This window comes from Podarcis filfolensis (assembly GCF_964270895.1).
Source record: "Podarcis filfolensis genome assembly, chromosome: Z".
NCBI classification, from domain to species: Eukaryota; Metazoa; Chordata; class Lepidosauria; order Squamata; family Lacertidae; genus Podarcis; species Podarcis filfolensis.
This window is the reverse complement of record NC_139617.1, coordinates 49,029,707-49,053,149: the sequence shown is the minus strand read 5'-3', so window position 1 is coordinate 49,053,149 and position 23,443 is coordinate 49,029,707. Positions and strand designations below refer to the sequence as shown.

The 23,443-nt window shown below is 50.3% G+C and overlaps 2 protein-coding genes across 12 annotated transcripts in view; one reads left to right on the top strand and one right to left on the bottom strand.

Annotated features, from left to right (window-relative positions):
* Positions 1-8,664, top strand: part of DENND1A (DENN domain containing 1A) — a 263,639-nt gene extending 254,975 nt beyond the window's left edge. For 6 of the 10 annotated variants that reach the window (XM_083597229.1, XM_083597226.1, XM_083597234.1 and 3 more), the window contains 3 exons: positions 1,816-1,944; positions 5,656-5,911; positions 6,275-8,664. In XM_083597229.1, coding sequence (XP_083453355.1) covers positions 1,816-1,944; positions 5,656-5,911; positions 6,275-7,564 — 1,675 coding nt within the window. In that variant the 3' untranslated portion in view covers positions 7,565-8,664. The remainder of the gene's footprint in view (positions 1-1,815; positions 1,945-5,655; positions 5,912-6,274) is intronic. The other 4 variants (XM_083597233.1, XM_083597231.1, XM_083597232.1 and 1 more) reach the window with 1 other exon arrangement.
* A 3,354-nt stretch (positions 8,665-12,018) lies between these two features.
* CRB2 (crumbs cell polarity complex component 2) overlaps positions 12,019-23,443 on the bottom strand; it is a 67,136-nt gene continuing 55,711 nt past the window's right edge. Inside the window, exons 11-13 of one of the 2 annotated variants that reach the window (XM_083597150.1) lie at positions 21,941-22,057; positions 20,022-20,148; positions 12,019-17,891 (exon numbers count right to left, since the gene is read on the bottom strand). In XM_083597150.1, the coding sequence (XP_083453276.1) occupies positions 17,664-17,891; positions 20,022-20,148; positions 21,941-22,057 (472 nt within the window). In that variant the 3' untranslated portion in view covers positions 12,019-17,663. The remainder of the gene's footprint in view (positions 17,892-20,021; positions 20,149-21,940; positions 22,058-23,443) is intronic. The other variant, XM_083597151.1, reaches the window with a different exon arrangement.

Sequence of the window (23,443 nt, the reverse complement as noted above, 5' to 3'; positions counted from 1 at the left end):
GTGCCCCTGACTCATTTGAAAAACAGCAAGAGTCCTGGGGTACTTTAAAGACTTAACACATTTATTATGACATGAATTTTTGTGAACAACAGTCTGTGCATAATGTTCTGATTATGTCCGTGCATCATGTTCTGATTACCGTTTTTTTCGCCCTATAGGACGCACTTTTCCCCCTCCAAAAATGAAGGGGAAATCTGTGTGTGTCCTATGGGGCGAATACAGGCTTTCACTGAAGCTTGGAGAGCGAGAGGGGTCGGTGCACACCGACCCCTCTCGCTCTCCAGGCTTCAGGAAGCTATCAGCAAGCCTGGGGGAGCCCGCGGGAGTTCCCGCAGGGCTCCCCAGGCTGCGGATAGCAGCCTGCTGCCTGGCGCGCAGGGCGCCCTGAAGCAGAGCATCCCTCGCGCCAGGCTGCTATCCGCAGCGTGGGGAGCCCTGCGGGACCTCCCGCAGGGCTCCCCACGCTGCGGATAGCAGCCTGCCGCCCGGCGGGTGGGGCGCCCTGAAGCAGAGCGCCCCTCACGCCGGGCAGACATCGGCCAGCCCCACAAGCTCGGGGGACAGCGGGGAGGCACAGCGCCGCCATCCTGCTGTTCCTCGACCTGGTTTGGAGGCTGGCGCTGGGGAGAAGCACGCTTCTCCCCAGCGCCAGCCCCACAAGTTCGGGGGACAGTGGGGAGGCGGAGCGCCGCCATACCGCTGTTCCCCGACCTGGTTGGGGGGGGGAATAAAGGGGGGGGAATTCCTTTATTTCCCCCCAAAAAACTAGGTGTGTCCTATGGGATGAAAAATACGGTATGTAGGACCCTGTCCTCAATTATTTTCTTATGTTATTACAAGTATACAAAGCGTGTGTTTTTAAAAATATATTGACTTATGATGAACTTTTCAGGTTTTATGGACTATCATTTGTTATTATTTTTTATCATAAGCTCAGAATGACAATGGGAGAGTGTGGTAGATCACTGCCAGTTTTTGATACTGGATGGTAGATCTCAGCCTCCTTGAAGTGGGACTTGCCTGGTGTAGAGAAATGCCACTCTGAGCTGTGTTGTACACAATCCTGCAGCCACTTCCATTGTTGTAGTAGGTGTAAATGGTGCCACCACAATGGTGGAAACAGGTTCTGCCTTTCTCCACATTCAGCTTTCTGTATAGAGAGTACTTGAGAAGAGAATACCAGCTTATTTTTTGGACTGGGACATGCGCATGCTTTTCTCAGCCCTCTTTGGCTAACCCATCCTCTCAAGCAGGCACCTGTTCTGAATGGCATTGCTTGAAGGAGAGGTGATCACCTGACTGAGTTCCTCCCAGGGGAATGTGGCAGAGATGACTTAAGTTTCTGACAGGACCATTTATGCTGCTAGAAGCGTGTCTTTGTGTTTTTGTAAGGTTGATTTTGACTTGGGGTACAGCATTCTATGGTGGGGGCTGAGGTTGAGCGTGGGATAGTAGCCAGAATATAGTAGGGCTCCTTGAGTTTCTTTGCCCTCCACCTCTTACCTGAAGTCAGCTCCCCAGGAGGTTATAAAAAGACAATCTTTACTCAAACTTTCCTCCCTATAAGCTATGTCCTTCCTGAATGCAGCTACCCAGTTCAGAAACGTAGAAACATTTGACATTTGTGTGTGTGTTAAGTTTTTCTTTCCTTCTGCAGGTTCAATTCAGTAACTCTTTTTCTTTCTTTCTTTCTTTCTTTCTTTCTTTCTTTCTTTCTTTCTTTCTTTCTTTCTTTCTTTCTTTCTTTCCTTCCTTCCTTCCTTCCTTCCTTCCTTCCTTCCTTCTTTTTCTCTCTTTCTCCCTCATTTCCTTCAGCCTGGTAAAGCCTACACGCCACTATACGGTCTTTCTCTCAGAGGACTCTTCCGGCGATGAGTTTCCGCAGGAAGATGACCCCGGCTCTGCCTTCTCTGACAGCTTCCTCTTCTCTGCTCCCTTTGAATGGTCTATACCTTGACTCTTTGCTGCACTAGCCAGAGCTGCTCCCCTTCCATGCTTGGGGCACCCCACTGATGTATTAGTCTTTCCCTTGCTTGGGTGTTTCTGTGGCACGTGTCATGCATGTGTGTGTGTGTGCATATGAGCATGTCTCCTGCACACCTCTTGTCATGGACTTCCAGGCTTTGCTCTTCTCCCAGCACCGAATGTTTCTGCATGTTTCTGTGCTGAGTCGTGCTTCTTAATGCACCTTCCGGGCTTCCAGGTAGCCACTGCTCCCTGATCACCATGTTTTCTTGGTTTAGGGTTATTAAATGTGTATACCACTTCCCAATTAAAGAGTCTCAAAGCAATTTACAAGGAAGGAAACATCAAATAGCGAAATTACAAAAAACAACAACAACAACCCACAACTTCAACAATATACTATATTTGTGCTGCCCAAAAGAGTTAGGAAAATGAAAGCATTTTTGCTTGGCACCAAAACACTGTCAAGGGAAGCTTTCCATGAATGGGGAGTGGCTACAGAGAAGGTCTGTTCTTGCATTGCCACCCTGTGGACCTCCCTTGGGAATAGCATGCAGGAAAGGACTTTAGGTGGTCCAGGCAAGTTCCTATGGGAGAAAGTGGTCCTTTAGCTATATTAGCCCCCGGCTCCATAAGGCTTTCAGGGTAAAAACCAGCCCCTTGATTTGGACTCAAAAAATAATGGGCAGCTAGTGCAGTCTAGCCAGTACTGGTGCTATATTTTCACACCTTCCTTCTTGTTCTGCAGAACCATCTGGCGTCTTCCTTCTGTACTCACTGTCATTTCCAAACCATCTTCAAAGGCACCTCCATGTGTAACACATGGCAGTGCTATAGTCTAGATGTGACCAGAGCACAGGCAACTAAAGCCACCAGGCTTTCCATGTCCAGCTGGTATGCCAACCTAAGCTGGCAGAAGGTACTCAGGGCCATGATTTGTACCTCTAATGATAAGGTTGGATCCAAGAGTAACACCTGCCCCCCATCCCTGCCAAAGCTGCACACCTGCTCCTTCAATGGGAGGGCCGCCCCCTCCAGAAGAGGATGCATTGCATTGGCCAGCAGTGCTGCAGTCTTACCTGGATGTGCTTCATCCAGTCCATTACCGAGTCCAGGCACCAATTCAGCACATCCACTGACACATGTGCTTGAGCTGTAAAGAAACAGAGTTGTGTGTCATCAGCACACTGATGACAGCACTCTCCAAAACTCAGAATGAGCCCACTCAGCTAGAGGGATGAGATCAAACTCTCTGGAATCCCAGATTGAAGCTCCATGGGGTCAAGCAGCTTCCCCAAAGCACCACCTTCTGGAGTTGAGCATCCACGTCAAAATGGAACCAGTGCAAAGCAGTGCCCCCTGCGGCCAACTCTGGGAGTCTCTCCAGGACAATACCATGGTCAATGGTGCAGAAAGCAGCCAAGAAGTCAAGGAGAACCAACAGGGGCACACTCCATCTTCTCCCAACATAGGTTGACGTTCTGCACTTGGGTACCTTGTGGTGACACTTTTCATCTCCATACAAGTGTGTGTGTGTGAGAGAGAGAGAGAGGGAGAGAGAGAGAGAGAATGCCTGTTGCAGAAAATTCTGCTGGCTAAAGCTTCCGGTCCCCCCACAGGCAACTCTGTGTTGCGCCCGGCGGTAATGAGGCATCCACCGTATCTGAGCAAACTGCGTTTCCTTCTCTAATGGGGGATGGAACGAGCCACCCTTTGCTAATGAGTTTGCAGGGTGCAGTTTATCAAGGCGCCAGAGAGAGACGAGGGCTCCCTTGCTTTGCTGCTGTTTCCTGGTGCCTCTCCAATGTTTTCCTCAATCTGAAGCCTTGTTTAAAGGGCACGGTGAGACTGGCTGCCAGTCAAATGCCAATCACCATAAAAATGCATGTCAGTTTATGGTGTTAATTGGATGCGCATTGCGCTGCCTCTCCCTCGCATGTGGAGCCGACATGCAAATCGCAGGGTGTTCAAGGCCCATTTGCCAAGGTACACAGGACCAATGCTGCTTGGTGCTCAATGAGCCCACAATAGATTCTCTCTCGCCCATAATGGACCATGGTATCTCTTGATAAGGTGACACTGGTTTAATCATTGATGCTTACCTCAGCAAAGGCACCAGGAACACCTTGCACTGAGTCAGCCAGAGCGAAGGGAGCTGAGCTGTGTCTCTGGAACAGCAGAGCAGGGACCCTGCCTGGGAGGGATGTGTGATGCGCAGTCAGTTTCATGTGTAAGTGTGCTGGGACTGCATTCCTCATCTCACAGGCTTTGTATCTGGTTCCAAAGGCCCCCTCGGGATAATGGGGTCTGATGTTCCCTGAGTTTCCCCCATCGGGCGCCAGTACATATTCACTTCCTCCCTCAATGCATTCAAAGTGCCAACCACATGAATGCCAGCCCTCCCCTTCCCCCACCAAACTGCCCTGGCTCCTTGACCTTTTCCAGTCTCCACTGGTTTGATTGTGATAAGTGCATGTCTTAGTCTGTAAAGGAGTTCGTCAGCTACACTTACTACCTTATTGCTCTTATGAGGCACGTAAAACATCAAAATCTGCTCCCATTTTAAAAGCCTACAACCTTGACAGATTAGAGAACTGGGCCAAAACAAACAAGATGAATTTTAACAGGGAGAAATGTAAAGTGTTGCACTTGGGCAAAAAAAATGAGAGGCACAAATACAAGATGGGTGACACCTGGCTTGAGAGCAGTACATGTGAAAAGGATCTAGGAGTCTTGGTTGACCACAAACTTGACATGAGCCAACAGTGTGACGCGGCAGCTAAAAAAGCCAATGCAATTCTGGGCTGCATCAATAGGAGTATAGCATCTAGATCAAGGGAAGTAATAGTGCCACTGTATTCTGCTCTGGTCAGACCTCACCTGGAGTACTGTGTCCAGTTCTGGGCACCACAGTTCAAGAAGGACACTGACAAACTGGAACGTGTCCAGAGGAGGGCAACCAAAATGGTCAAAGGCCTGGAAACGATGCCTTATGAGGAACGGCTAAGGGAGCTGGGCATGTTTAGCCTGGAGAAGAGGAGGTTAAGGGGTGATATGATAGCCATGTTCAAATATATAAAAGGATGTCACATAGAGGAGGGAGAAAGGTTGTTTTCTGCTGCTCCAGAGAAGCGGACATGGAGCAATGGATCCAAACTACAAGAAAGAAGATTCCACCTAAACATTAGGAAGAACTTCCTGACAGTAAGAGCTGTTTGACAGTGGAATTTGCTGCCAAGGAGTGTGGTGGAGTCTCCTTCTTTGGAGGTCTTTAAGCAGAGGCTTGACAACCATATGTCAGGAGTGCTCTGATGGTGTTTCCTGCTTGGCAGGGGGTTGGACTCGATGGCCCTTGTGGTCTCTTCCAACTCTATGATTCTATGATTCTGTTACACTGAAGTTAATGTGGCATCAGCGTTCAACCATTGCTGACTGGCATATATCTTAATCTTTGCTCTCTCTTTTTTCCCAAACACAGTTTTGGAACTTGTGAGAGGGTCCAGGCTAGCCTTGTTTTCAGGTCTCCTTGTATTTGAAAGCAAGAGCCTCATCTCCGACCCGGGAGATGTTTTAGACGTGTGGGCCTACCAAAGTGACTTGAATTCCTGCTGGCTTTTTCTTACTATGAAGTCGGTTGGTGAATTCTTTAGCCGTAGTACATTAAGCTGATGAAATTTCCCTGCCCTCCAGGCCTCAGCCTTACCGTGCCCTGAAGGAGTCCAAGAGCGCAGAGAGCGAAGAGAGTGTCAACCCTGAGAAGCCTCAAGATGGTGGAAATGCTGCCCCACCCACACCAGACAGCCCTGTGGAAATCAGCCTTCTGGGAGGCATATTCTCGGGGCTGGAGATAGAGCCTCCATCCCAGCTGCTCAGCCAAGCCAAGAGCTTAGAAGACTTGAGGATTCCCAAGGATGAAGGTGACCAGCAGGGGACCTTTGACTACCAGGTATGTTGCTTGCTTCTTCTGGGGGAACAGAAAAGCACAATGTGTGGGGCTGTGGAGAAAGGGGGGAAGGGGCATGGACGTAGGGATTGGATCAGGCCCTGAGGCCTGGGGAAGAGGGCCTTACCACATAAGTCAGGTGGCCTGGAGGAAGAGGAGCGGGGGAGGAAAGGTGGGGTGGCTCACATGGGAGGGGAAAGTGATGCTTCCAGGAAGGCTTTGCCTCAGTGAATTGGAGGAGGGGAAGGATGAGAGAGATCCAGGTAGAGGGAGCATCGCAGCAGGAGGTTCTGTGGGAAAGGGGGGAAGTGGTGGAGAGCTCTTCCGATTCTATGATTCTGTGACCTGCTGTGTGCTTCCTGGCAGCGGATGGATCCTGGCTTTTCCGAAAAGAGCTGGATTTCTCCAGGGATGAAGTTTTCTCACCCCTACAAGCAGCTGTGGGGCCTGGGCCAGGATGACATGGCCATTCCCACAAAGTATTCCCAAAGCTCCCCGGAGAGGCCCTTGGCTCCTCTTGAGAACATGTCTTCCGCCCCATGGAGGCCGCGGAGCAGAGACTCCATCCTGGATCTCCCTGAGAAGGACATTGGGACCTCGGCTGGCAGTCAAGGCAACATCACAATCCCACGGCCGCAGGGCAGGAAGACACCAGAGCTGGGCATCGTTCCGCTGCCACCTGCACCCAGACTTGCCAAGCAACAGGCACTGCTTGAAACCACAACCTGCCTTGCAGGACCCAGTGACCTGGCTTCAGAGCTCATGCTGGAGACTTTTGCACCCAGAAACATCTCTCTGGACCCTGAATTCAGGCAGCCTGCTGGTTTTGCCACTCACCAGCACCAGCTCTTGCCCAGCAGTGGCCATGGAACACAGATGCTTCAGCCGGTCAAGGTCTGTGTGGAGGACACGAGCAGCAACAATGACTCTCTCCTTGCCTTCCTAGATCCATTGAAAGCAGGGAGTTGTCAAGAGATGAGCTTCCAGCCCAGCGCCAGAAGCCTGCTAGGGTCATCATCTCCCAATCTCACAACTGGTTTCCCTACAACAGCAGGTGACCTCATGCCACCCGTGCCGGCAACACTTGGTCAGCCACTGGGATACCCTCCCTCTGCAGCACCATTTGGGCAGGCATCTCTCAACCCGTTTGTGCAGGCCACGCCAGCACCTGTGCCGTTGTCCCTGGTCAGGCCCCCTGGCAGCCCTTTTGCTCCTTCCCTAGGCCATGCTTACAGCTCCAGCATTATCACATCACACTCCACCTTCTATCAGCCCCAGAGGCCTCCTCCAAACCCTCTGACGCTGTCCATGCCTAACCTTTTTGCCCAGTCTCCAGCAGCCCCAATGCAAAGCCAGCTCCCTTCCCAAAGCAATACCCTGCAGCCAGCAAAGCTTTGTGGCTCTTCCAAAATTCGAACATTGCCCCTGACCCATTCTGCCTCGAAACTAGAGACCAAGACGAGGCTGGCTGCAAGGCCCAGTGACCTCCCGCTCGTTCCCCACAAGGCCAAAGCTGTAGAGTCAGTGTTACTCCCTAGCAAACCTCAGGCTACTAAAGACCCCTTTGAAGACTTGCTAAATAAGACAAAGCAAGACGTTTCCGTCACCCCAGGTAAAGTGGAACAGATGAGAAGGCAGTGGGAAACATTTGAGTGAATCTTCCGGTGGGAGGGGGGCTTCATTCCCGTTAAGTTGTGTGTTGAGCCAGTATAAAAGCACCAAACTCCATTGGAGCAAAAGGGTTAGTCAGCCAGGAGCTACTGCCTGCGCTCCAACTCCTGTTGGTAGGATGTCCTGGCTAAACACTGTTAGGATCCCCCTGAAACCTTCACTGGCTCCCTTCCCATGGATCACCGTCATCCTTTAAGCCTTCAGAGTAGCTGAAGAAAACACTGGGGTGGGGTAGATAAGTCATATTCCCAAGCTTCCAAATTTCGTCAAAGTATCTTCTGAACTGGAGAGTGTTCAGTTGTTAAGAGGTATTTCCTTGCAGCCACAGCCCTCTCTCTTCCTGCACCCACTAGGGTCCACTTCCTCACCAATGTGATCAGTATTGAATTTAGGAGTCTTTCCTGTGTTTTCACAGGCCGCGAATCATGTTTTGCTTCCAGGTGTAAATGCAGGTATAAAGACGGGATGAATTTGCCACTGGACTTTTGAACCGGGACTCTTTGTTAATAGCTTCTTCCTCATTCCAGTGCACTTTTGATTTAGTGGACATGTGGCTCTTTGAACTCCCTGCACTGTTCCACCCCACCCCCACCCCACAACCTCTGCGCACATCGGGGAACCCATTCGCAAAGGGGTCCCTGCTCCCCTCCCAGTTTCTCTGTCGATGTTGGAGAGCACCACACTGCTGGGTTGCTAGGAGGGCAAGCACCTTTTCAGGCTCATCAGAGAATTGGAATCACCAGCAGTGGACCTGTTTAGAGCAAGACACACGATGCCCCTATCATGGTTCCCCAAAATCTTATATAACTGTGTGTGAATATTATATAATATTATATAATATTATATAGATCTATAGATATATATATATGTTACTAGGTGGCAGTACTTCGAGTAGATGTAATCGTACCTTATCTTATTACCAAAAAGGGAGACGACCAAGGTGTAAAGAGTTCTTGTTTGTGGTGAGCAGCAGCAAAGCACCCCAAAGTTAAAACTGTAGAGCACAGGGGGACAAGTGTGGGCTTTTCACAGCACGTTTTAAATCTGAGTGTAAACTGCTCTTCAGTAAAAGCGGCTTTTTCCAACCTGGTTCTTCCCAGGTGTTTTGGACTGCAAATCGTTTCAACCCCAACCAGCACAGTTGTGTGATGCTGCCCAAAAGCCACCTGGAGGGTGCCAGGAAGTGCAAGGCTGCTTAGGAGCATGAAGAAGACAGCCTGATTCCTCCTCCCTTGCCATCCCTTGCTAGGGAGCCACGTTGCTGCGTCCAGCTTCCTTTTCGAGCAAAGAACACACAGCCAACGCCAGTTTGATCACCACCAGAACATTGCAAACCAACTACAAAGCCCACTGCTGCGTTTGCCTTGGGCCTTTTGCAGCCCTGGAAATGTCAGCAGTTAATAGAGCAGTCTGTTTCATTTGGCCACTTAAGTTTTTGAGTTTTAAAAAACTTGGCTGAATTAGATTTACCACCACCCCATAAAAAAACACACCTTTGGGACCGTGATTAATTTGCCACCGAATCTGTATACACCAGAAGTCACCTGCACACACAGGGGGAGCCAGTCTCTGCCCCTTTCCTCTCCAGTGTATGCTGCTGCTGCTGTCGCCACCTTTGTTTCTGTGACCTCCTTGCAGTTTCCTTCCTGCTGCTGAAGTGTTATTGAGGTTTCTTTCTCCATGCTTGAGCCTGTACAGTGCAAGAACGTATTTTGATTCCTTCAGATGCTGACTGTCAGGGGATACCTCTTGGCACTCTGTTCATGTCATCACACTTCTGTCAAGTACTGTTGCTTTTACTAGGCATTCTGTCTGGTTTGTATTATTTCTTCTTTGCTGGTGTGGGTGGGTGGGGAAAGATGTTTTGATATTGCCTAGTTCTGAATAGTAAAATATTTAAAGCGCACTAAGCAAGAGAGTGCTGGTCTGCTTCATACAGGCTTGGGGTGTGTACTGGGGGAAGTCAGGGGACAGTGCTATCCTCCAGTTCCAGCTTGCAGGTGCCCAGAGCTATTGCTGAGTGACCACTGTTAGGATGCTGGCCTTTTGATCTGGCTCAACAAAGTAGCATGTGGTATTTTTAAGGCAGCATCTGGTTCATGGCTTCATGCAAGGCCTGATCAGCCAAGAGTATCAGTAGCTTGCAGGGATTAGGGCTGCCAGCTGCTCACCACATGTGAATCCTCTCAACCCTATATGGTGATCTTCCTAGCCTCCAAGCCAGGCATAGGCAAACTTGGCCCTCCAGGTGTTTTGAGACTACAATTCCCATCATCCCTGACCCTGATCACAGTTGTAGTCCCAAAACATCTGGAGGACCGAGTTTGCCTATGCCTGCTCCAAGCTCTCAGGACTGTCCCCAGGCCATATCGCCCCTGCTTCATGACATCTCCAAGTGTTTTTGCCTGCCTGGGATGTGTCCCTGAACTCTGATCATGCCTCCTGGTTGCCTGGATGGAAGGTAAGAGCGGGACACGTGGGTTTGTGCAGAAACTAGCGTATTCTTCAAAGGAAAAGCAGACGTCAGTTGCTCCACCCATCTTTGCCTCTGGCAAAAAGACACATGGCCCCCAGAATGTTGCCCAGTAAGGAATGTGGGCCTTGGGCTGAAAAGGGCTCCCCACTCCTGGATGTGATCTCAGTTGTATGAGTATTTGTGGTTCTACCTTTACTGCAGTTCAAATCCTACTTTTCAAGTGAGCAGCATCTTGGGTAGGCAGAAAACTGGGGTGGCAGGTGAAAGAAACCAACCCCTTCACTATTCTGCCTAAGGAATGAACTGCAGTCACTGGTCAAAGTGCAAACTTGCCCCCTTTCTATGAGTGGGCTGTCACAGTTCTGCCCTTAGGTAGCCTGGGGTTCCAAGCGGCATATGTTGCCAAAGGGAGTTGAGCAAAGCATGTACAGTTCAGTCCCTCTTACGACACACCACAGTTCCTCATTCCTGCTTACCACCTATCAAAATAGGTGTGGCAGGTGCTCCTCCACCTATTGTGCATCCCACCTGTAATATTTTATCCGTTTTCTGAAATATAACTTAAGAGTTATGCACCTCCTACATTAGTTTTCTTCTAGGGATTGGGATAGTGGAGAAAACCAGTTTTGAGGCACTGACAGAAACAAGGGGGGAAAGATGGGAGTGTCTCAATGAATTCAGTGTTTTAAAGAAGGAAATTGTATTGGTTGGGATGGAAGGAAGGGATTCAGGTGGCAAAAACTGCCTAACCACATTCTGGGAAGGACAGCAGCTGATAACGTGAAACAACTGAGCAAGGAGCTTTGAAGGCTCCGTTTGGCCTTTGCAGCAGAACATGCCCTTTGTCACGGGGCTGTTTTCTGGCCAAGGGGAAGCCCCTGAGCATGGTGCCAATGCCATCTTCTTCTGTCTATATGAAGTGTTGAACTCAGACCTTTTAAAAAGCAGGATGGGGTTTTCATCAAATAGATCATTGGTCAGTAATGCTACTTAAATGAAGTATTTGAACTGAACATGTGCAAGCATGCCCAAACCTTATTGCCAGTGGGAAGTAAGAGCAAAGTTTAGAGAGGGCCGCCTTTGTGCTGAATGGGCCCCTCCCTGCCCTTCTAACTGGCCCTTCGTACTTTTCTCAGCCCATGCTCCCAGCCCTCCTCAAATGCTTCTGCCTGGCTAGAGTGTGTCCGTAGATCTTGGTTGCTTGGATGGAGAATGCAGAGGGGTGCATTTGCAGTGTGCATGCAGGAGAAGAAAGCTAGCTTTTGCATGACTTCATTGTATGACGGTAAGAGCCACAACTGTTGCTGCACCCACTTCTGGCATGCTGAAACGAGGTTCATCACCCCTGTAATAGGACCACAGAGGAGTACAAAAAAATGTTTCCAAGGTCATTCAGATGGGAATATTGACACCACAATCCCATTAGAAATAGGAAAACACATCCTTCACTTCCTCCTCTGTGCTGTCATCGCCAGCCTCCTAGTGGACCTGGCAATATCATACCTTATTTTTGGCCTGTAAAGTGAAGCATTATCACATGCAATGGGACCTCAGGAGATATAGCGGAAAGACACCTGGCAGCTGTGCCTGTTCCTCCTAGCCAAGATCAGAATGCTGAATTTACTGCTTGGCATCTTGTCTGCTGAGCATATTTAAATAGGATGGAAACTGGATGCAGATGGCCTCTAGCCATTGGCTGAGCTGTTCATAAACATTTAACTAGTGAAGGTGAAACTGTTAGTAATAATAAGCTTAGAATACAGTGCAGCCTGCTAAACTGTGAACGGCACTGGTTGCCTTTTCTCTCGCCCCTCCTCTTTCTATTGAAGCATGTGCATCATGCTTCAATGTGCATCATGCTTGAGTTGCTATGGAGCCGCTGTTTGCCCTGGGGGAGTTTCAAAAGCCCCATCAAACTCCCCTCAACTTTCTGATTGCAAATGCATTTCTTTGTGGAATGGTGAAAGCTGAACAAATAGATGCAAATTTTAATTACAACAATCACCAGTCTGGTTTAAAAAGGAACGTACATAATCTGTAGCACAGCAGCTTTGTGAAAAAATATATCCAACATTAAATATCAAAAGTATGTTAAGTTCACAGTGGGGAAACAGAATAAAAAACATCCATAAATTAAACAGCAGAGAGGTTAAAAACACTGGTTTATATCTGTAGCGGAAGTTGGGCCTCTGTGATCCTCAGAGCTCAGGTGCAAATCTAAAAATAGGAGAGGGGCAGACAAGGAGTCACGACTTCTCATTCATGGTGGAGGGCTGTTCTTTGAAGGCTGGTTCACAGACCTGTTTTGATGTGATAACAAGAGAAACTGGGTTCCTCTGGCATGATTCATTTTGGACATGTGTCTGACACAAGATGGTTCCTTGTTGCCACCTCCTGGAAAACTTCAGGTATGCGTTGTGCCAAGTGCTGGTAAATACAAGGCTGGTTGACCCACCAAGCAGGTAGGTAAGGCGTTAGTCCAGATTCTGTGGGAGTGTCTCAGTCAATCCACAGTCACCCTACTACAAAGGAAGTCTTCCTTGGAAGGTGCAAACTGTTGCTGGAGGATCCCCTCACGGCAAGTATCTTTGTTTTTGCCCCAAAGTGCCCCACCTCCTGTTGACTCAGGGTTTGGGATCCATGGGGTGGAGCTGGAGGCAGTGCTATGATTCTCAATCTGCTTGGCTGTAGCCCTCACCTCAGGAATCAATGAATTGCTGCCTTCTCACGTGCTTATTCCCCTGAAGAGACCTCAGAGATTCTTGAGCAGGGTGGACAAGAAAATGCTGCTTTTGAGGCACAGGCCGTGCGGATCCTGCCTCATGCTCAAGGGCGAAAGTGTTCCACTCGCCTCGAAGGCTGAATCTTTTGGGAGAGAGGTGGTGTTCTACTTGGCTTGGCTTACTTGCCACAGCCACCTGTTTAAGCTCCCTCTTGCAGGCAACCTTCGCCAGGGCACGCTTGGTTCTCATTGTGCCATGCGTGCTGAATGGTGTTGGGCTCCCTAACAGACTGCTAGGGAGGGTAGCTAAGGGCCTCATGGAGGGAAGCTGGACTAGCAGAATTCAGCCCGTGCCAAGCCCCATCAACACACTCACATGGAACCGCTGCTAACCCCAGCAAACCCGCTTACGTCCCTTCCAGCTCTACAGTTCTATGATTCCGTGTGCATGCTTGACCCAACTCCCCTCTGCAACAGTGGATGGGCCTGGCCAGCTGCTTCCCTCTCACAGTCATGGTGGGAATTGTATAGAACGCATCCAGTGGAAGAAGCCTGGCATTGTGTGCTGCCCAGCCAAGGCTCACGGAGGGGGCTAAATTTCCTCCTCCTTTTGGACGTGTTGTGATTGCAGCAGCTAACACACCGAGGAGAGGAGGTGGGGTGGGAATGTTCATCTGAATCTGGTGGGGGGAAACTCTTAATTAATAGGAGTGCTGGGATCCTCCCGCTAGTGATGGACTTGGAACCCCTCCCCGCCAGCAGGATTTCCCTTTCCGCTTCTGGGGACCTTGGTCACAAGCCTTCAGCTGTGTGTGGGGTGGGTGGGGGTGTCTGGCTCAGTGGCCCCTCCAAAGGGTCGGGAGATAGGGTGTGTGGCAGATTCCTCAGAGACGGCTACGTGTCAGGCCAGCCCCTTGTGGAATCAGTTCTCTTTTGCACAGGTAGCATTTCTAAAATATTTACAGCAGAAGTACGAATCATGGACTTCTCAGCAGCAGCAGCAGCAGCAGCCGGGGTGCTCCCTCCCTTCAACAGTCTACAGGAATTCACACCTCCCCTTATTAAGCTGGGCTTTGGTGCTTGGAGCAGATAGTGTTTGCTAAAATATTTCTCACTCCTGTTGATGGTAATTGGACTGAAAACGCTAATGATTTTGGGCCGCAGTTGGCCATATCCACGCAGGTGCTCATCTTGTCTCGGGCGCAGGGTGCAGAAAGAGGAGCCAGCGCACAGCGAAAGGATGAGCTGGTCTTTCCTGTGGGGGTGGGGAGTTCAGTGGGAGGGAGTCTGATGCTTCCCTGCTCTGACCATGGCTACCAGAGGAGGGGGCGCTGCGTGGCTAGCCTTGTGCCAGTCCCAATAGATATTAGAAGCCAATGCTGGGCAGTTTCCCTTTGCTGGATGGCTGTCCTCATCTGAGCAGCATCCCTCCCTCCTCTTGCTCTGGAGCGTTGAGCTGGAGCACGGCTCCCCCACTTTTTCTGAGAGCTAATGCTGCAGGCCGTACTTTCCCCTTGCGCTCCACAGGGATGGGAGTTGGAGAGGTTAGTTGTAGAGCCCATGCTTTGTTACAGAAGTTTCCCCAGGTCCACTCCCTGGCATTTCCAGATAGGACTGGGAATGGCCACTGCCCCCCACCCACAAAAAAATTCAGGAGTTCCCTCAAATCAGTGTGGACAATTCTGAGCTAGATGAAACTTTGATCTGACAGGTTCCCATGTTCCTCAGCCTGACCACTGTCGGCTCCCTCTTCCTTCAGGATAAGGATTTGCCACCCCTTGCCCAGTGCTTCTGCCTGCCCATGCAGCAGCACCTGCCAATCACATCCTCATTTTGTTCAGTTGGGGTGCAGAGAGTGACTCCTGCCCTTGTATGACCCCCAACTAAAGAATGGGGGCTCCTGTAGGGTTGCCACCCATCTCCAGAAAAATGGGATCGTCCAGTTAGTTAGTTGTTTTTGGAGAAAAGTGTCGCCTGTCCTTTAGCACATAGAATTGTAGATTTGGAAGGGACCCTGAGGATCATCTAGTCCAACCCCCTGCAGTGCAGCAGTATGTAGTTTGGACTTCAGACACAATGACTTTTTCATATATTCAAGCTCATCCTCAAAACAGAGGGTGGGTCTGGTGGGAGGAGAGCGAGAGCCTGAGCTTGTGTTGGTGGTGGCAGAGGGTTGGTCCAAGAGGAGGAGAGCCCAGAGTGAGTCGTCATGAGCTGGGGGGGGGCTGGGGGGAGCTTGAGAGAGGGTTTTTCTCAGAAGGCAAAGGGGTTCTGGTCCAGTGCGGAAAAGTGCAGAAAGGACGGAGGGGGCAGACTTGGAAAAGGGGCGTTGCACAGCCCTGGTGGAGACTGGGGGAAAGAGGGGTTTTGCATGGGCAGAGGCGGAAGGTTCAGAGACGGAGACTCGTGAGTCAGAAAGTGAGAGGGGTTCCTCTCCCGTTTTTTCATTGAATAAAACACTAACCCCCATGTGTCATTCTAATGGATTGCTTTTAAGTCATTTCTGTACCGGGTAATTTTAACCCCCAATTCCCTGCGCCCCCCCCACCTGTCCCGTATTTTCCTCGACCTGTCCTTTATTTTGCCTGACTAAAAGTGGCAGCTCTAGGCTCCTGAGACCCTCCTCCTGCTTTTGTTGAGTTTCTGGCTGGCATTAGCCCCAGGCAGTATGACCAGGAGCCGGGGTGGTGGCACCTGGAGTCAAGGGGGACGTGAAGAGCCCCAGGATCTCTCCCCTGCCTTAACTGATTCCGTGTCCTGCAAGCAAGATGCCTCACGCTCAGTTTGTAGCTGCTATTTTCTTTGTTTTGGCTGGTTGTTGTACATACATCTGCTTTTATTGCTCTTTTTCTTTTTAAACTGTTCTCATTCTTAGCAAGGAAATACAAGGACAAGAGTGTGACTAGGACAAACTGAAAATGAACAAAACCTGCAAGTTTCCCACCTTGGGAGATGAAAGGGGATTTTCAAAGCAACGGCCTTGTGACACCAAGGAAAGAGAATGCTCTTGGTTGGGGGCTCTTACTTTGTGCAACAAAAACGGGAGCTGTCTCTGGAAGGAGGGGGAACAGGGAGGCCCCACATGCGCTTCCAGTTGTTCTAATACTGTCTTGGGTAGCGTGTTCACAAGGCACTATAGGCCACTGCATTGCGGTTCATCCTTGGCAATCAGCTGCAGTTCATTGGAGTACTAGTTCTGGTAATGCCTCAGCAAGTAGGGAGGGGTACACTGTGTTCTAGCAAAGGGAAGGCTCTGCTTATCACTGGATTCTGGAGATGTGTGTGGTATTAGTCTGAACAAGCACAGAAGTGCTTGCTCCCAGTCTTCATCCAACCCTGTTCTGTCTCTATGCCACTGCTTGACTAATGACCAATGCAAGGTTTGTGCTGAGTTCCTAACCCTGAATTTTGCTCAGCTTCTCCCTGTAAGTAGACAGGCAGTGCAGGCATCAGGTGCTTCTGGTCAGGTAGACAGCAGGCCTTCGGCCCCTGAAACACTCCCCACTGTGTTCTTCCACTGCTGGCTAACTGTTCACCGATTACATATCGCCCCAGCACAGAAGGCCCAGTGGAGCAACAGGGAATCTGACTCTCTTGCCTGTTAGTTATGCTGCAAGGAGGGACCAGATGAAGCCACACCTGAGAAGCGCCATGGGGAGTGAGTCGTTGCAGTCTTGAGTTCATGGGCACACAGCCGCCACCTCCTTGGCATTCAGATCAGCCGCTCCAGTGGTGGCAGCTTGATGACGTTCCACATTTCCACTCGAGCCCCATCCTTCTCCTGCCGGCTGGGGCTGTAGGTTCCTTGGGTGGCCCTCCTCTTCTTCATGGCAACCATGGAGAGGCCGAAGAGGGTGATAAGCACTGCGCCCCCAGCTGCTCCCACGGTGCCTACCAGCGTGGAGCTGCTGACTTGGGCCCAAGCCGGTCGCTGTGGTGGAACAAGATGCAGTGGCATTTCAGACAAGGTGAAACCCTGCAATCACTGGGCAGGTTCTGTACATCCCTTGGTAATCTACAGGTGAGCATCCCTGAGCCAGGAAGCCAACCAAGCAGCTTTACAGTTACCACTTGAGATGGTGGCAGCAGCATGGGAGCCAGAGGGCTATTAATGAGTCTCAATCTCAAGTGGGTGGGTGGGCAGGAAGGGAGAGAGAGAGGACCTGCCCCCCACATGTCCGTATGCAGGCTCTGTTGCTGCTTTTTCACTGCACCTGGCTTCTGCCATTACTGAATCCTTAAGGGGCCACAATCCCTTCGCCATCCTACGGCCTTCCTCCCACACCATTTGGCAAGAAGAACTGAATAAGCACACACAAACATTCACCATCTCCATCACTAGCACCACCAACAAATGGTACCTGTGGGAATGTCAAGAGAGTCCACCCCCAAAGGGGGCTGTTTTATAAAACGAGTTGGTTTGTGCAAATGTTCTTTCTCAGTGGCTTCTGAGAAGTCTCTCCACCCCTCGGAGCCATGTCTGACAGGGAGGCAGGATCGGAGGTGCTGTTTCTGTTGAAGGTTGGCTGGTGTTGGTGCTGGTCTTGGGAAAGCGCCCCCCCTCGGCATAATCAGGAAGAGGCAGCCTGCCGTTCTGCCTGTGAGAACAGCATTTTGCAAGGGAGGCCTTTGGGCAGGCTCCTCCTTGAGCCGAGGGATGGACGGGGAAGGGGGCAAGGGTGATGCCTAACTGCTGCCTCTGGGAAAGAGGCACAGAGAGTGGGTTGGGGAGCCTTGGGCATTCCCAGGTGCACCTGTGGCCCGGCCACTCACGCGCTTGCAACTCCACTGCGCTTAAGGAGCTTGGTGAGGTGGGCGAGCAGGTGCACAGCCCGGGACAAGCCCAGGCCTTGCCAAGGCAGCCCTTTGCCTCGCTAGAGCAGGGCCTATATTAAGCGCTCCTCCGGCGGCACCTTGAGCACACTGTCCATCTCCAGGCGAGCTCCTGCCACCTCCTGCTGGCTTGGGCTGTAGGTCCCCTCAGACTGGCGCCTCTTCCGGGCCGTGAGGATCATAAGCACGAAGATAATAATGAGCAGCAGCAAGCAACCACAGGCTACTGGCACCGCTACTTCAATTAATGGGAATGGGAAGAGAGCGCCTGGAGTCCCCCTCTGCAAGAGAAATTAATGGAAAAAGAATGAGCCTTCGGCGGGCAGTGGGGGAGTCGCTTGGCAGCTGTGTGGCACTTGAGAGGGGAAGGAAGGGGTGCATGCTGTCCCCCGGGTCAGTGTTAAAAGTAGGCCAAGGCTCAGGAACAAAATGTCAGTAGTCTTCAACAGGGATATGGAGAAAGGGGCTGGGTTTCTGGCTGCAGAAAGCAGGCACTAGAACTCCCTCTAGGAGGGAGGCATAGCTAGGATCCAATTGGCTGCAATCCCTGCCAATTCAAAAATGCTAGCCGCTTGCAGCTCTGACCTATCACAAGTGTGGCTAGAAAGGAAATGCAGCCCCGAACATCAACCAGGCACAGAAGCAGGTGTGGGGAGTATGATAGCCTCTGCCCTTGAGAGGCAAGAGTGCTCCTTTGGGACAATTTGTCATATGGGAACACTTCCCTGTTCCTGTTACGAGTGTTGAGCAGGGTGGTTAGTAGGAAGCACCAATTGCCTGTGCAAGATTTTCTCCAGATCAGCAGGAAGAAATCTAATCTCACAACATGCACACCTTATCAATGTCTGGTCCCCTTCCAGGGTGGCAGTCCGGCTAATGCATCCTCAGCCAGGGAACTTGCATGCAGATGCTGTCCACAGCAGTACAGGAAAAGCAGCCACCTACAGCTCAGAGCTTACTCACAGAACTGTTTCGGGGACACAAGATTAGCGTAAGCCTTACTAAAAACAGCAGTGTGTCAGCTCAGCAGCTAAGACGCTTGCTGGCCAAGCCACCGCTACCTTCCCAGAGAGAAACCGGGAGGGAGATTTGTAAGCAGGTAATTGGGTGGATTCTGAGCTCCTAAGCCTTGCAATTGGATATATCAGATGTGTTGTGCAATTGGAATAGGGTTTGGCTATATTAGAGGGCAGTTTAAGCAAGCAGCTTCTCCACCCTGGCGTGGGGCCAGCAGATTGCAGCTCAAAACCTTTTATCTGCTGCACTTAACAAGGTGGAGCATGTTCTGTGTCAGATTTCATGAGGCTCTGTCCCACCAGACAGCATCACAATGGGGCGAAGGGGCCAGGCTGCAGAGGGTGCACTGTTCAGAGCCAGACACACAGGTTAGTTGTGGTCTAGAAATGAAAGAGAAGAGGCAGCAGAGCAAGCATCGGCATGCAGGAAGCCCACGGGAAGGGACCAGCGCCAAGACCCCTGGAGGCAGTGGGGCTGCTGCCTCAGACTCAGGCATGCAAAGGCTTCTAAACAAAGGGCTTGTTTAGAAGCATCAGCCGGAGGAGGCACAGCTGCAACAGCAACAGCAGAGAGCCTGTCTCCCCTGCAGACATGCAATGGCATTAAGGGCAGGTTCATGCAGTCAAGGTTAGTGTGTTACCAGTTCCCAGTCACCCACATGCAACCACATTCCATGCAAGGAGGAGCATGCAGGGCAGGTGAAGAGAAGCCCGCCCAACACAGACCTATTCCCCTGTCGGCTGAGCAAAGCGTCAAGTACCTCTCTCCCACCACAAGCAAGCAGCATTCTCGGTTAGGGTATTCTTAGCCTTATTTTAAAATCCATATAGATTTCCTGGCCCTCAATACATACAGGCACAGACCCCTCTCCCCAGGGCACTTGACCAACAATGTGCTTCCCTGTCCCTCTTCACCTCCTGGGGACCCTGTTCCCTCACACTTCATCACTGACCTATGCCCCCCCATTAATACTTAAAACTTTCTGAATTTCACAACCATCCAAAAAATTGTGCAGGGAATATGCTAATGGTAGTTATTTGATTGCATTTTCATAGAATCATAGAATTGGGAGGGTCCTGAGGGTCATCTAGTCCAACCCCCTGCAAGGCAGGAATCTCGGCTAAACAATAGGTGACAGTTGACTATCGAACCTCTGCTTCAAAACCTCCAAGGACAGAGAGAGAGCATTTTGGCCCGATGTTGAAAACGAGTTCTGAGTGCAAATGCTGAACTCTCCTTGTGCAAGAGTTGTGGGGAGGAGACCCAGCGCCCCCCACCCTGCCTCTGAATCCGACCAGGATTTTTAAACAGTTCCTTTCCCTCTCGGCCAAACTGCCTTAGCCTTAAGAGACAAAAGCCTGACCCACCACTACGCACAAGAAGCATTGGCTTACGTCAATGTCACATCGCTCCCCAGTGTAGCTGGCACTGCACACACATCGATACCGGTTTACGGAATCCTGGCAGGTCCCCCCATTCTGGCAGGGATTGGGGTCGCAGTCATTGATGTTGATCTGGCATCTGCAAAAGAAATCGGCAAGAGTCAGCCTTGGCCCAAAAGAAATGATGGCGTTGCAGTAGGCACCTGAAGGGGAGGGGAGGGGTTGGCTTGGGGCTCTGCCTCTTCAGTGGGTGAACTCAGCAAGCTGGAGAGGCTTTCCTCCAGGGGCAAGCTAACTGTACTGCAAGGGCCGGCCCTGTGGAAGACTCAGCTGCCATGGTGGGCTTTGCACTCTCAGCAGCACCTGCTTAGAAACAGCCAGAGGTCTCTCTTCTTGAAAGGCACCAAAAGCTGAAAAGGTCAGTTTCCCACTTCCTGCTCGCTCCCATCTGTGGGCTCCAGCCCTCCCACAGGTCCAGCTGGCTTACTGGTCAACTGCATCTTAGGGTGGTTTGCTCTTCTTGGTGCAATAAGGACAGGCCAACTGTGTGCTTTGTGTGAGTCTCTCGTGGCAATAGTCTCTACACACAACAAAGAGACCCAAATATATCCAAATAGTATCTATACTGCACTCATAGATTTATAACCACATCCTTAGTCTTGTGGAGACTTTCAGGCAGCTTGCATTTTATACAGAAGCAGTTTGGTACCCAAAAGCAAATTTTCTATAAAGGAAGACTGAGTAAGTGTGAATTGCAACTATTTCTCAATGACCTTTGGTGAACCAGAGCATTGATTGAAAGTGAGATCTGATAAAGATCTTTCCTCTAAGGCAGTGGTTTTCAACCAGTGTGTCATGGCCCCCTGGGGTGCCTTGAAGGATGGTCAGGGGTGCCTTGGGCAACCCTGGCCTCTGTCCCTCTTCCCTTCCTTCCCTCCCTCCTCTGATGCCCTCCTCTATCTCTGCCTCCCCAAGGCTTGCACAGCTGTTTGTTGCAGCAGCCCTGGCTATAAGCTCCCCAGGCGAATGGTGTGCCTCTGGGGCTGGCCAGGGGGTGCTTCCCCAGCCCCTGTGGGGCAGTGTGAGGAGGCATCTCTCTTTGGGGGGGGCAGCTCAGAGACCAGGGACAGCAGCTGCCCAGAGGACTCCCAGGGAGAGGGGAGAGGAGAGGAGGCTGAGGGAACACTCCACAAGGGAAAGTGTTCGAAAAAGGGTGAGGGGCTGCCAGCTCTGCAGGCAAGGGGGGACGTAACTGGGCTCCTGAGCCCCACAGGGGAGCCACAGAAAGAATGGAGTTGGTTGAGGGAGCCATGGACTCAAAAAGGTTGAAAACCTCTGTGTTATGTACTGAAGTTCTCACCCTGGGCCAGCAGGGGGATACTGTAGATAGTTATGCAAATGAAGGATCGAAAGTGACATTCAGTGATTGGATGGATACTGTAGATAGTTATGCAAATGAAGGATCGAAAGTGACGTTCAGTGATTGGATAGTCACAGAAAGTTGTTACAGTTACGTTGTACTGGAGCTCTATATAAGCAGGCTGGCTGAACCCTTCAGTTCAGTTCTGTTCTGGCCTGTGAATAAACAAGAGCTGTTTGAAGAACTGCTGTGTCGTCTGATATGTTCACCCACAACTTAACACTCTGCTCTAAGGAATCAGAAGCTGTAGCCTATTTGCAGGAACGAGAGAAACTCCTCACTGAAATGAGGTTGTTGGGAATTTCTGGTTTCCATTGCCATTTGATATTCTGTGTGCAGTTGTAAACTCAGTATTATACAGATACAATTTGGATATATAGAGGATTGTTTTTAAAGGGTAATACAATGAGAAGGCATTCTGTGAAAACAGCCAAGCTGCTCTTTTGAACAAACCAGTTGCTGGTCTCCTTGGGCCACTGGCCTGGCCTGCAGTGGGGAAGTCTGCTCCTACCTTCTGCCTGTGTAGCCTGGCTTGCAGGTGCAGTTGGCTCCCCAGACGCCACTCATGCACTTGCCGCCATTCAGGCAGGTGAAGTTCTTCCCGCATTGCTCAGGAGGGAACGGCCACCTGGTTGGAAGAAGAAGAAGATTGTAAGAATCCTTATTATTTATACAGCATACATTTTCTAGGTTTGTTTAAAAGGGGGAGGGACTTTTAACAAAATCAAAACAATCACTGGCAGTGCTGGCACATCTGCACTTGTAATAGATACAAGAAATAGATACCCTTTGGCCACGCCCACTTTGACCCATATGCATCTGACCCTCTAAGGTCCTTCCAGAGGCCAAATGCAGTGAGGCAGGCAAGCCTTCTCTTCCCAGGGAAGCTCAGTTCCTGGCACCAGCGACATAGCCCTTTCAGTGCCAGGCAGGGGCTTCTTGGTCCACCCAGGCTTTTTGAGAGACTTGGGCGATCCAGACCTCTGCTTTGCATTTCGGAGGTGCAGCAGGTCCTGTTTCATTGCAACTCAAAGGGCTTCAGCTCAGTGACCAAGCACCTGCTTTGCATGCTGAAGGTCTCAGGTCCAACCCCCACCGTCACCTCCAGGTAGGTATGGGAGAGACTCTTGCCTGGAGCCCCAGAGAGACTCCACTAGTCAGGCTAAACTACAGGTGAAACTCGAAAAATTAGAATATCGCAGAAAAGTTCCTTTCTTTCAGTAATTCAACTTGAAAGGTGAAACTAGTATATGAGATAGACTCGTGACATGCCAAGCAAGATATGTCAAGCCTTGATTTGTTACAATTGTGATGATCCTGGCGTACAGCTGATGAAAACCCCAAATGAACCATCTCAGAAAATTAGAATATTCAATGAAATCTGCAAAACAAGGATTGCAAATGGAGCAAGATTGGACCTCGGAGAAGTAGAAGCATATCTCGCTTTGCATGTCATGAGTCAATCTCATATATTAGTTTCACCTTTTAAGTTGAATTACTGAAAGAAATGGAACTTTTCCACGCTATAAGCCTGCTTCCTAAACATGCCAGGTCTCTCTCGTCTTTTAATGGTTTCTTGTTTTGATTTAAGGTTTTCTTTTACTTGTTTATCACGAGCTGCTTAGGGAACGTTTTGCTGTGGAGCAGCGTGCAAAAGGCATCAGTAAAGAAACAGTGTATTGGTTATTAACTGTAGTGCAGTAATCTCCCTTCTGTCTCAATTGCAGCAGCCACTACGGAAAAATTATCTTAATGCTCTAGATTGAAGTGTATGCCCTGTGGACGCGAGCTTAATCTGCAGCATAGAAGATTTCCCAAAAGTCTGTTTTGATGCCATGTGGATGACTGCATGCAAGGCTCAACATCTGCACATTTGCCCTGGAAGACAACAATTTGCTTGGTAATTGTGTTTAAATATAAATAAAAACACGGAAACAAACAAACAGCTTGCTTCAGGCTAATCTTCCCAGCACCATCCCTGGAAGCTCTGCTCCCTCCAGAACCATCCTTAGGG